We start from the raw sequence: 13,782 nt of genomic DNA, 5'->3' as shown, positions 1-13,782 counted from the left end.
CGTTTTAATCGCAATAATAAGAAAGTATTAATACAGTTCTGTATGTAGAAGTATATTAGTTTACCAGTAGACTGGTAGTCTGTATTATTTCTTTTGATAATTGAAAGGTAATGACGCTTTGTTTCTGAACGCTACATTGCACATTTGTGGTCAAATGAAAATTCTGAGAGCTAATTTCCTTGATTTTGATATCAAAGACCTGCATATCTACGATCGTTTCAACGTACTAATTGAAAGGCATAAATACTTAATAAAATTGACCAGAGAACTTGCCGAAATGATTAGTTTTGTTTTGCTGATAGAATTATTTATTATCAGTATTCTTTTGTGCATAATGGGTATGTGTAAATGACATATTATTTATAATTATTTTGCAAATCGTATTATGATATAAAGATCTATATTCTATATTAAACAAATATTTTTTTTAGGATTTCAACTTATTTTACAATTAGGTGAAAACAACGTTGTTTTAATTACAAAAAATATAATGGTACAAAGTACTTTTATAACACAATTAACTTTATACAGTGTTATTGGAGATTATTTAAAATCCGAAATGGAGGAAATAGGGCTTTCTATTTATCAAAGCAGTTGGTACAATTTTCCTGCAAAGCTAACAAGACATATGATATTCATTCTTATGTGTTCAGATTCCCCCGTTGCTTTGCAAGCTGGAAATTTTATCGTAGTAAATTTGGTAACTTACGTGAGCATCTTGAAAGCATCTCTTTCATATCTCTCTGTACTTCGTGTAATGGTAAAGGTGTGAAATATAATGTATACAATTAAAAAATATAGCAGTTCTAGAAACTATAAATATATATTTATATTTATAGTTAGAACTTATCGTAGTCGGATTATTGAAGTAGAATTTGAACATATTTTTTTTACACACATATAACTTTATATAAAAGAAAATAATATTATTAGAATCTAATAGTGATTTAAATGCATAAAAGAAAGGATGTATTGAAATACTGTCTTAATAAATAAAGTTGCTGGTTTAATTATTATAATCATCTATGCCAAATTATTCTATGTTATATTAATTATTAATAATATATGTACACATATATTCTAACTTATTATTAAATTAATATATCTAAATTAAGAGAATAGAAAATTTTTGACGTGTTATATACTATATTATATACTCATAATTCATAATTCTTTATCGAATAGCTGACAGAGATAGTGAGTAGTATGCGAATATAAATTAAAAAAATAAATTATTTGCACAATGTGTATTTTTATTTTTGGATGAATTAAAAAATTTCTACTCTATTCAATTAAAAGGATACTAAATAGAAATAAGATTTATGACAATTAGAGCTTACACAAAAGGAAATATATACAATAAAGCTAACAATTCGTGCAATGAAAAAAGTAGTTATTCGATGAACGATACCTTAGAAAATTTATCATATTTTATTTTGTCGTATAAATTCTTGTGTAACAGTGGAAATTTTGCATAAAAGTCTAATTCTCTATGTTTTACTATAATGCTCTAAGAGTGTAGGCAGAATGATGAGCGGGTATATGTCTCTAGCTGAATAAAAAATGAATCGAAATAGTGGCATTACACCTATGTACGAAGCAAATCATCAGTCATTGGCATCAGTTACAGTTATTACCTCGTCCCGATGACGAATATACGATGGAAAGACGATGTCTCGTACGCAATGATCCCCTTCAAATTGCTAACGTGGCCCATCGGCGTTTGGCCACTTCAAGTTTATAACGTCTATTCGCTCTTACGATGCATCTTTGCTACCTGTTGCGTGGTATGCATCTTTTTCGATGTCAGTGAACCTTGTTGCGTGATAGTCCCAGGACATATACGTAAAACATCTTCCACATCACATCGTCCTAAACAAAACTTCGCAATGGCAATACCAAGTGCTTGACTCCTCCTGTACTCCTGGACAATAGATGTCTCGTTGACAACGTGAAATATTTCTTTCTAGAAATAACGTGAGTGGGCCATAAATAAGCACAATCGTAAGCCCTTGGAAGTTTTGACAAACAAAAATCATTTTTCTTAAAATCTTTATGTCTGTTGTTGCTTATTCATGCTTGATAATAGTTAATTATAATAATTCTAATTCATTCTAAGTATAATACATTCTACATGTATTCTATGGTTTATTTTACAATTTGTATAAGAAAGACAAAATGAATATAGAATGGCAAATAAATTCTCATTGGTTGTATTTAATAGAATGTTTATTTTGCAATTGTTAAAAGTTTTCTTTTTGCGTTGATTAAATTATACTTTTAGATTTAGGGAATAGTTCTGAGTGAAGAAAACTTTGAAAGATATACACATGGAAAGAAAAGTTTTCCTGAAATATCTATAAAATTTAAATCTAAAAATAATTTTGTTGGGCTAAAATACATAAAATGCACAAAATAATTATATAAGATGCTCAAACTAATTGCATTGAATGTCAACATTATTTGCAGCATTGCATATCATTGAGTTTTCTGCATAATTATTTTTTGATGATTCAATGAAATTATTTTCAGTTTTTTATTTAAGTTTTTAGATATTTCAGGAAAATCTCATTCTTTTCGTGCAGATAACATTAAATCTTTAAATATATAATTATATACCATTCTTTATCTTTAAATCAGATTGGTTTATATTCTAATATCTTTTTATGTTTTATGCATAGACAGAATATTGTAGCTATATTTGTATTAGTTTCTAACTATTATTTGCAATTAATATTAATAAAGATTCATCAAAGTAGAATGCAGACGCATCTTTTTTAAACACATAAAGCTTTATATAAAATATAAATTTATACATATCAACAGAGCCTAATGGTAATATTGCCTTCCATCGAACTCTACACGGACTGCAATAACGCTGAACAGAACGTAGACAGCCTTATGTTACTCTGTTGCGGAATACTTGGTATACTGAAGACAGTATGGTTTCGCATTCACGCAAGGAATTTGACTAACAATTATAGCTCTGCTCTAAATGATTATTTGAGGATTAAAAACGCAAAACATCGGGCCATTATGCGAAAACATGCGTCTACGGGAAGAATTCTCTGCTGTTTTCTAATGTGTTTTTCTTACTTTAGTTGTCTACTATACACAATAATTCCTTTTTTGGGTAATGCTAATAATAAAATAAATATAACGAGTGAAGCCATGTTACAGTATACAGTACCATCAAGATGTGCTTTGGAGTATTTCAATGTTCCAACAAGTATGCATACAATCTTGTGTCTCATCGAAGCTATCTCGCTTATTCTAACAAGTACTACTAATCATGGTAATATTTACTGTTTGATATTTTTGTTTATTTTTTTGTATTATGTAATGTTTAGAACATTTTATAAATGCAAAATTATATAATTGAAATTAAAAAAAATTTCTATAATATGTGTATTGTGCCTTCTTGTCTGTTATAAATAATATTACACTACGAAAATTGACATTATTTTACGAAAATTATCTTTGTTTAAATAATTTTAAATACATTAAAGACCAATCAGTTTTTTGATAGCATAAATAATAATGGAATCAACACAGATTTTGTTTAAATTAAATAAGAAGTAAAAGATACAAATTATTTTAATATTGTTAAATGTTTTAATATTACTATCAGCTTAAGAAGGCTTATTGTAAAAAATTATACACTTCTAATGTGGATATAAATACGTATTGTATGTATACATGGTGTTTGGAAAATAATGATAAATCTTTTGCATGGGGGCAGAATGGACTGAACTGAGAAGAAAAACTCTCTACCATTTTGCAATTTTCGCAATAGTTAACAAAATATTAATTGCTAAAAATTACCGAAAAGTGGTCTTCAATAAATTTTTACCAAATACTATCAACTTTACAGAAAAACTGCAAGAAACAAAAATTGTTTATTTTTTTCTCGTAGAACTAAAAAATTTTTAATATTTTTGAAATTTTTTAATACCGTATTTTCTCATGTTAGTAAAAATGAGAAAATGCAATACTAAAAAGTTAATAAAAAATTCTGAAAAAATTTGTAGAGTTCTATAAGAAAAAAATAAATAATTTTTGTCTTTTGTAGTTTTTGTGTAAAGTTGATTGTATTTGAATAAAAAACTATTGTAGACCAATTTTTCGGCAATTTTTAGCAATTAATATCTTGTTAACTATTGCGAAAATTGCAAAATGACGGAGGATTTTTCTTCTCAGTTTAGTCCATTCTGTGAGAAAATTTATCATTATTTTTCGAACTCTTTGTATATTACGCAAAAAAAAAAAAAACAAAATATATATTGTAAAAATTAAAAAATATGTTTATAAAGATGTAGCACATAAGATATGAAAGTAAGAACGTATACAATTATACAAATGTAAAAAATTAAAAAAAAAAATTATTGGCTATTTTAATGCAATATACTTTAATTTAATTTTTTGTATAAGTATAGAAATAATATTTTTTAAATAATATTGAATATCCATATATCAATCTGTATATTAATATAATATTACAGCATCGTATTAATTAATTTTCTATTAAGGTAACGACTCTTTGTTTCTCAACATTACGCTGCACATTTGCGGTCAAGTGGAAGTTTTGAAAATCAAATTTATCGATTTTGATGTTACGAGGCCGCAAGTTTATAAACGTTTTCTCACACTAATTAAAAGACACAGCTATTTGTTAAGATTGGCCAGAGAACTTGCTGATACAATTAGTTTTATTTTATTAATTCAATTATCTATTATCAGTTTACAATTATGCATAGTAGGTGATTATTACATCATTTGTTGTTTCATAACATATAGAATTATGTTATAAGGATCTATTAAACAAATAATTTCTTTTTCAGGTTTTCAATTTATTCTAGCATTGAAAGACAACGACACTGCTATGGCAGTTAAAAGTATAATGGTGCAAAGTGCTTTTCTGTCACAATTAACGTTATATAGTTTTGTCGGGGATTATCTAAAATCTCAGATGGAAGAAGTAGGACTTTGTGTTTATCAAAACACCTGGTATGATTTTCCCACAAAATTGACAAGAAACTTATTTTTTGTCATTATGCGATCAGAATCTCCCGTCACATTGCGAGCTGGACATTTTATTGTGGTAAATTTATCAACCTACATGAGCATCCTAAAAGCTTCTATTACGTATCTGTCTGTTCTTCGAGTAATGGTAGAAACATAAAATATAAAATATAAAAAAAAAGAATTCTACAGAAATTCTAAATCGGCGATTTAGCAAGACAAAGATTTGTAAAGAAATATCAATTTTAATTATAACGTTATTTTAATAAAATTGTTAATCATAATTATAATGTGTAATCGTCAATTGTGCCAAATCAATTTTTTTTTATGTATAATATTAAAAATATATACATATTTAGAAAAATACAATCTTCTTTTAAATATGTTACAACTAATTCTAATCATCATGCCTATACATTTTTATAAAAAATGAAATCTCTTTCCTAATGTTTAACTTTTATATAGTAACAATGTGTTTTTGTTATCTCTTTAAAACAATTGATAAAATATGAGAAAAAAAAATATTGCAATATATTTAAATATATTAATTATGTCTAAAATTGTATACTTAAAGACGGAAACGTTCACATCATAACATGGGATCAACAAATCAGTGGATGCAAACATTGATTAAAAAAAAAATTTTTTTACGACGAGATTGACATGCACTTGACAAAAATTGTATTTATATGATTGTATATGGCTATTTACAGTTTTAATCGCGAATGTACACTTATAGTGCGGCAATCAAAGCAATGTCGACAGTGCGATTGAAGCGACCATCGAAAAGAAGATTTGATAAAGTAATGCGATAATGAGATTACTTTTGGAATCTTTGTTGTTCAAATGTTAAACAAGATCAAATAATATTCACGAGTGTAGTAAACGTAAATTAATCAGATCGCAACTTGATTAACACGGACAACTATTATCAAGTATTTCACAAATTATATAGATTCAAAGTTTTATCTCTCTCTTGTTCAAGAATATTTCCGCGTTTTCCAATCTCTGAAAATAAATTAAAGCAGAGCCGATTAGCTGAATGGTTAAATAATTGTTTAGTTGTTTTCTATTGTCTATTGTCTTGCACTTTCGCACTTTCGATCAGTTGATATAAAAGTCGTGCTAGCGATCAATCAGCTGTTTTCGTCGAATGACTTTAGCTTGATCTCGCAAGTTTATAATTGATATTATAAAATAATAACTGCATATTTTTAATATAATTTTTCTAATTATATACTTCTAGTATAATTATACCTTTCCAAACATTTTATAGTTTAAACTAGTGAGAGCTTATTATTATTATAAAAATAATATTATAAGACAATAAAAAATATCATTTTATTATTATAACATTTTGAATATTTTGTAATAATATTTTTAAAATAAAAAGTTAATTATGCTTATAAATGAACTTTAATTAAATCTTATATTAAATTGAGAAAAGAATTTTTAATATAAAGAATTACCTACTGATGATTTTTTACTATATCTTCGTAAACTTATCTTTGCAAATATACTTCTCTCGGATCTTCAATATTCTTTAGTCGCAAATTTCGCGATGATATAAAGTAAAAATTTATTTCTTCATGATAAAGTTTCGCAGTGAGACTATAAGGGGTAAGTTCTCCCTATAGGAGAAACTGACATGTACCTTATTATTAAGCTGTTAGACCAATGACACATATTTGTCCGTTTTTCCGAATTATATATAACGAATAGTCATTTCTGCCATGTGTGATGGCTGCAAATGTGCAAGGCCACAAGAATATTCAACATCGGGGTGCATAGTGAAATGTGCTCCAATCAATAATGAATGAATGCATAAGCTGCGTTACCTAATGCTTACGTTCAATGACACCGTAATCTTTAACATGCGAGGATGGCATCATGTAAAACATGGAACAAAGAAATGTCTCGCGAATTTTCTCTGTATAAGCGAGTAATGTGGCCGCTCGGTTCATGGCCTTTAGATCATAATAGAAACTTTGCAAAATTGCGTGCGCTGTTTCTTATAGTCACACAGGTAAATTTAAGTGTTATTTAATTGAAAGTTATTTAGTTAAAAATAAAACCGTTTTATTTATTAATATATTATTTACTCTAACACGTGAAGTGCATATTATACTTTTTTTTAGATAAATAAAATATATAAAAAGATTTTGTTAGATAGATAAGAATTGAATATTAACTTTTGTATATGTCATAATCAAAGTGTTAACTCACTAGTCAATGTATATATTTATTTATAGTAATTCAGTAAATACTAAAACACTAAAATATTAATATCCATAACCTTATAATTTTATACTCAACAATGTAATTATTATATTATATATGTTATATTTATTTACATTGTTGAATGTGAAATTATAACATTAACGCTATTTTTAATTGTTTACAGGGAAATAATTTATTACAAGTTTTAACCCTAGTATGATATTCATTGGTTCAATGTATCCTATGCGATTTTTTACATTGCTGTAACTTTTTTATAATATAATTGAAGACCTGGATTGTGTGTATGTGTGAGAAACTGAAAAAAAACTTTAACTGTCCATAGATATGATAAGCCTGCAAGAGTATTTTTTTTGCGTTATTCTCGATATGAGAATGCACAAAAGGATACTTGGGACCTACATATGATTAGCTTGTAAGTTTTCGGCGTTCTGGGTATTTCTTTATTTTTTATTAAATATACGTTTACTGAGTTTCGGATAGTATAAAAGTACACGAAAATGTAGAACTAAAAGAATTATATTTCAATATAATATATAGAAGTTTTATAATTTTTATTAGTCTTCGGAGATCGCTTGGGGCAGATTTATTACTTTAGAGCGAATGTTGCATCATTCTCTAAACTAAATCCTAACAAACCTAATTATACATATTATAATAATATTTATACATGTACAATCCCTTATCGATTTATATTATTATTCTTTTATATTGTTCAAATAATAAAATTTTACTTATTAATCGTAAACTTAAAATATGTAGATTTTTCAAAAATTATCGATTTTCGATAGTCAAAAATATTCGATTTTCAAATAATTATACTTTTTTGAGCTATTCATATCGTACTATTTTTTTTGTTAATCCAAAGGTTCAACTAAAAAAATTCTATGAGTTTTTGCTTAAACATTAAATTAAAAAATTTGAGAATTTTTTATCCAAAATAGTCATTTTTTGCGAATTTTTTCAATAAAATTTTTTTGAAGCATTATAATTAATTGAAAATAGAATGTTATTTTTTTTATTCATATTTATCTGTCTTTGTCTGATTTTGAGGTATAAATTTCACAGTTTTAAGCTAAAAAATACATATTCAGTCCAAAGATATAGCGTGATAAAGTTGCAGGATTTTACAAATCCTGGTGTTATAAGGAAGGTAATAAAAAATAACAATATCATACTAGGGTTAACATTTTATCTTTTTTAATTTTCGATAAATTAGATAAGGTTGACACACACACACACACACACACACACACACACACACACACAATACTGGGCTCAAATTGCTCTTTATAGAAATTTAATACTAATTTTGGCCAATTAATCACATATTTTGATTAAAAGTGCTATTAACAATACTTTTAATACTCAAAATATGTAATTAATTGGTCAGTACTAGTATTAAATTTCTATAAGAGTTATGTAGTCGGAATTGCAACATTGCTAGTCGTATTAAATTAGTACATTTATGGAAGTATAACATGGGGTGTGTGATACCCCACACATGATTCGCCATGTGGGATATCTTATATACTATGTTATACTTTACCGTTATACTTCCACGAACCAGATGGAAAAATCAATCTCATTGATTTTTTTCACCTAGTTCGCGCAAGATTAAAATAGACTAATAATTAATTTTGTGCAGTTATTGTTTATATGTATTGCAAATAAAATTTTCTAATAAAATATATTCTTTCCTTGGCAAAAATAAAAATCGGAGTATAAGTTAAATGTAAAGGCAAAGTAACAAAAGTGTCAACAAAATTTTTAGAAAGCGTAAATTGGAACAGCGAGGGTTTACTTTTTAAACGCTATTTCAATTTATGCTTCTTAAAAAGTTTAGTTGATACTTCTATTACTCTTAATTTACATTCGACTTACGCTTCGATTTTTATTTTCGATAATCTTATATTCTTTCATATATTTATTTTATATTGACAGACTATGATGATAGTTTATATAAGCGTGGATATTAGTTTTCACAACAATGTCACTCTGGTTATGGCCATTGATCACCTCATGTTAGCGTCATGCGGGACTTTGACTATTGTAAAGATAGCGCTGATACGATTGCATCGCGACAACTTGTTGAAAAACCTCGTCAACGCATCGAATGACTGGACGTATACCACAAAACAGGATCATCGGCAAGTCATGTTTCGCTATACCAACCTAGGTAGATTTGTCTTCTTCTTTCAGATGGGTTCCACATATTTTGTCATTATGCCATTAATAGTTGAATCACTTTTATCCTTTGCGACGATGCCTTCACAAAACGTAACGTTAATTGCAAAATCTGAGAAAGAGATGCGAGCAATGCAACTACCTCAAGAGATGATCTGTCCATTCGATGCTCAGATCGTTTGCTTCAGTATGTGTATTCTTCAATCTATACAGCTGATCAGTACATGCACAGGGAATGTTGGCAGTGATGTTTTCTTCTTTGGTGTTTGCATGCATCTCTGTGGACAATTGGAAGTGCTCAGTCAAGAATTGCTGCAGTTTCACGAAAAGAAGAAGAATGGTTGTTGGAAACGAAGTAAAATGGTCACGCTAATCGAGAGACACTGTTTGCTTCTAAATCTAGCCAAAGACATTGTTGGTGTACTCAATATCATTTTGATTGCTCAGCTGATTCTCCACGCTTTGTTTATATGTTTAATAGGTAATTTTAATTTAAAACATACATTCTATATTTCTCTCTTTTCAATAATTCTTTATCACAAATATGCTTAACTTATTTCCAAATATTTGTTTAAAAAAGAATAATAAAAATAATTGTTACAAAAATAGATAGTTACATATCGGGTATTTTATAGGATTACAGTTTATTCTATCGTTGGTAAATAGTGATTTTGTTCTTATCATGAGAAGTATAAGCTCTATTAATATATTAATGATACAGCTGTTCATATACAGCTATATGGGAGAAACTCTATCGTCAAAAACGCAAGCAATTTCTTACGCAATTTATTTAAGTAAATGGTACGACTTGCCTATAAACATTCTACGGGATGTATATTTCATAATAGCTCGTGCTAATGTACCCGTCCGTATAAAAGTAGGTAAATTCTATGTTATGGATCTTGATAGTTTTAAAAATGTGTTGAAACTTTCCGCTTCTTATTTTTCTGTATTACAAATTATGCTTGTTCAATAAATATTGTTAGAAATATATATGTATATATATGTATATATATTTGATAAAAATTTTAATTTCGCTTTTTACTTTTTGGACAAAATTATATTATTAAAACTTTATTCATCTTTATTTTGGAGGCTCTCCATGGCATTATTTCATCATTATTAGACGTTTCAAAAAATTCATAATGTTGTGCCTTCTATTCGGTTTTTCTTTACTTCCTAAAATAGCGTTCATGTAATAGATACCAATAGATGGAGACAGCGGGATTTATTTTCTCGTAAGTAAAAATCACAAAAGATAGATTAATGCGTCGTCTACAATACATGAAATAAGAAATAACAGAAAGAAATTGACCAATCGATTATTCTTCTCACATTTAACTGTTATTGGTCAATTCCTTGCTCTTATTAGGTCAAGTAAAAAGTCATCGCGTTTTTTTAAAAGACATCTATCAGTAAAAACCGCAATTACTTTCTTACCAACAATATAAATATATCTTGATAAAGTAAAGCTTTAAAAATCTCTTTTTTAAATTATACGATACGACAATTTTTAATGGAGTTATGAGCAATTAAAGTCAAAATAATTATTTTATTTAATCCGCGATAACTCAGTAATCAAAAGTCGTAAGAATATTAAAAAAAAAAACGATTTTGTAGGGAAAGTATCAAGCTTTCACGATAGGTAATCGAAAATTTTCTCAAATTCGTTTTGGACACGTTACAAATCTACAAAGTGAGAAGAAAATTTTTCGTCTTTTTCAGCTCGTAGTTTTTGGTATGTAAAAATTATCAAACTCATATAAACTTAAAAAATGTGATAAGCTTTTAAAAGTAGAGATTTCAAGCTTTAAAACCCTTTTTTTAAATTTGAATTTCATTCATTATTGACGAAGATATTGTATATACAACTTCGAACTAAAAAATACGCGATGACTTTTTACTCAACCTAATATTTCTTCTTTCACTCCATGTATTGTAGACGACGTATAAAAGACGTAGTATTATGTGATCTTTCACTACCGTTCTAGTAAAATGATTTTTTTTTTAAGTCGAGTCTCCAAAATAGGAATCCCATGATGAAAGTGAAGCCGTGTTTCATATACAGCCAGTACTGAAAATAGTATATGTATTATAAATAATATTCTTTACTAAATTGCGTTTTTGCTTTGAATTTGTTATAAAAAAAGTATATTATCGAATTTGTTGTAACAAAAGTTTATAACTAAAAGTATACATTCTTAATTGAAAATATGACCAGAAAATATTATAGAAAATGATAGTTCAAATTTTCGGAAGTATAAATTATATCAATGCACATATTAATTAGTTAAATATTAAGAATCATTAAAAAGTTTGAAAAAAAGGTAGTACTTCGTTTCACTGCCCTTGTATAAGGGTCAAAGGGATTTTATATAAGAAACTGACATATGCTCTATCATTAAACTATTAAATCAATTACATGTATTAGAGCTATAAGGTTTTTACGAATTACATATGACGAATAGTCACTTCCGGCCATGTACAATGGCTACAAATTCGCAAAGCTACAGAAATATACAATGTTGGGGTGCATAGCGAAATGCGTTCAATCGATAAGTAATGAGTGAAAATATGAACTGCGTTAGCTGGTGCTTACCCTCCATGACACCGTAACCCTAATGTATGCAATGTATAGCGTCATGCAACCGTAGAATAAAAAAATATTTCACAAATTTTCTTTCCAGCGAATAATGTGGCTGTTCGACTCATAACAGTTCAATCATGATAGAAATTTTGTAAAATTGCGGGCTGCCTTTTATAGCTCGCAGAGATAAATCTAATCGTCTAAATGTGTTTAACAATTATCAGAATTGTTGTTTATGATAATATAAATTGCAGAGTTATGCAAGAGAAAGTTATTTAATTAAAAGTAAAATTGTCTTATTTATTAATAGGTTATTTTCTTTAACATGTGAAGTACATATTATGTTTTTTAGACACAAGCGAGCAAAATAAAAAGATCTTTCTTATTTTAAAAGATAGGTATATAAACACCCATCTTTGTATATAAATTAAATGTTTATTGTAAGTTTCAGTACTTGTGTTTTCTCTTCTTTGAGATAGAATAATTATTAATTTTGTGAACTGTTATTTGTTCACAAAATTAATAATTAAATACGTACATGTAAATCCAGTATAATTTTTTAATAAAAATATACACGTATTCTTTGAATATATCTTATATAATTCTTCATATTTATTTTATGACGACACACTATTATGATAGTTTATATAACGTGTGAGCAAATTCGTTCTTCTTTCAGATAATTCCATATATTTTATTATTATACCAATGATTAGGTCATTTCTATCCTTTGCGACGTCGCCATCTTCATAAAACATCATATTAACTCCAAAAAGAGATGCGCATGGAACTGCCTCAAAAGATCTGTTTGTTTATTGCTTAGATTATTTGCTACGATATCTGCATTCTTTAATATATATGTATATTTTTTTTTAGTTAATCAGCACATCTACGGGGTATATTGGCACCGATGTTTCCTCTTCGGTGTTTGCATGCATCTCTGTGATCAATTAGAAGTGCTCTACCTGTACATACAGAGCTGTTGCTGTTCCACGAAGAGATGTAGGAAAAACGAATATTGGAAACAAACTGAAATAGCTAATCGAGAGATACTGTTTGCTTTTACATCTAGCCAAAGACATTGTTGATATAGTCATTTTTAATGACTATACTAACCCTCCACGCTTTGCTTATATGTTTAATAGATAATGTGAATTTAATACAGACTATATATTTCTTTTTTTTTTCAATATTAATTCTGTATCACAGCGTGCTCGTTTTATGTCCAATTAATCATTTAAAAAAGAATAATAATAAAATTAATTGTTGCAAAAATAGATAGTTGAATATCAAGTATTGTTCAAAATTATAATTCAATTTGTTATTAGTAAATTGTAAATTTTTTTAGTCACAAAATGTATAATCTCTTTTAATACATTATAATGATATGCATGTTTTTATACAGTTATATCAGCTTCTTATATAGAAAGAAACTCTGTCTTCAAAAATGCAATTTCTCGTGCGATTTATTTATGTAAATGATATAATTCGCCTACAAACATTTTGCGAAATTATATATTTTAATTTTTGCTTTTTACTTTCTGACTTATGAAATAAAAACGAGGCATGTATGACTCACTTATTATATCACTTTGAACGGAAAAATTCATAAAATTCGGTCGACATCGTTGCGTCTGCATTGCGAAACTGAAATAGAACTACACAGAAAGTAACGTAGTGACTAAATTGTTCAAGTAGATGATCTGTCGGTTTCTTCATGCAAAAAAAGATATAGTTCAATGTTCGCA

General features: G+C 27.6%; 3 protein-coding genes across 3 annotated transcripts in view; all 3 read left to right on the top strand.

Annotated features, from left to right (window-relative positions):
* The window catches only part of LOC108748220, a 2,311-nt gene extending 1,539 nt beyond the window's left edge, over positions 1 to 772 (top strand). Inside the window, exons 3-4 of the mRNA XM_018486253.1 lie at positions 108 to 338; positions 432 to 772. Of these exons, the coding sequence (XP_018341755.1) occupies positions 108 to 338; positions 432 to 772 (572 nt within the window). The remainder of the gene's footprint in view (positions 1 to 107; positions 339 to 431) is intronic.
* Positions 773 to 3,171: 2,399 nt separating this feature from the next.
* Positions 3,172 to 5,182, top strand: LOC108748219 (odorant receptor 9a-like). Its single transcript, XM_018486252.1, has 3 exons — positions 3,172 to 3,295; positions 4,530 to 4,760; positions 4,842 to 5,182. Exons 1-3 carry the CDS (start codon positions 3,172 to 3,174, stop codon positions 5,180 to 5,182), a joined length of 696 nt encoding a protein of 231 aa, XP_018341754.1.
* A 1,785-nt stretch (positions 5,183 to 6,967) lies between these two features.
* Positions 6,968 to 13,122, top strand: LOC108748218 (odorant receptor 13a-like). Its single transcript, XM_018486251.1, has 3 exons — positions 6,968 to 7,048; positions 9,205 to 9,928; positions 12,911 to 13,122. The coding sequence occupies exons 1-3, from the start codon at positions 6,968 to 6,970 to the stop codon at positions 13,120 to 13,122; spliced, it is 1,017 nt and encodes a 338-aa protein (XP_018341753.1).
* Positions 13,123 to 13,782: the final 660 nt, after the last annotated feature.

This window comes from Trachymyrmex septentrionalis, unplaced genomic scaffold (genome assembly GCF_001594115.1).
Source record: "Trachymyrmex septentrionalis isolate Tsep2-gDNA-1 unplaced genomic scaffold, Tsep1.0 scaffold22, whole genome shotgun sequence".
NCBI classification, from domain to species: Eukaryota; Metazoa; Arthropoda; class Insecta; order Hymenoptera; family Formicidae; genus Trachymyrmex; species Trachymyrmex septentrionalis.
The sequence above is the reverse complement of the archived record's forward strand: the minus strand, read 5'-3'. Positions and strand labels throughout refer to the sequence as shown.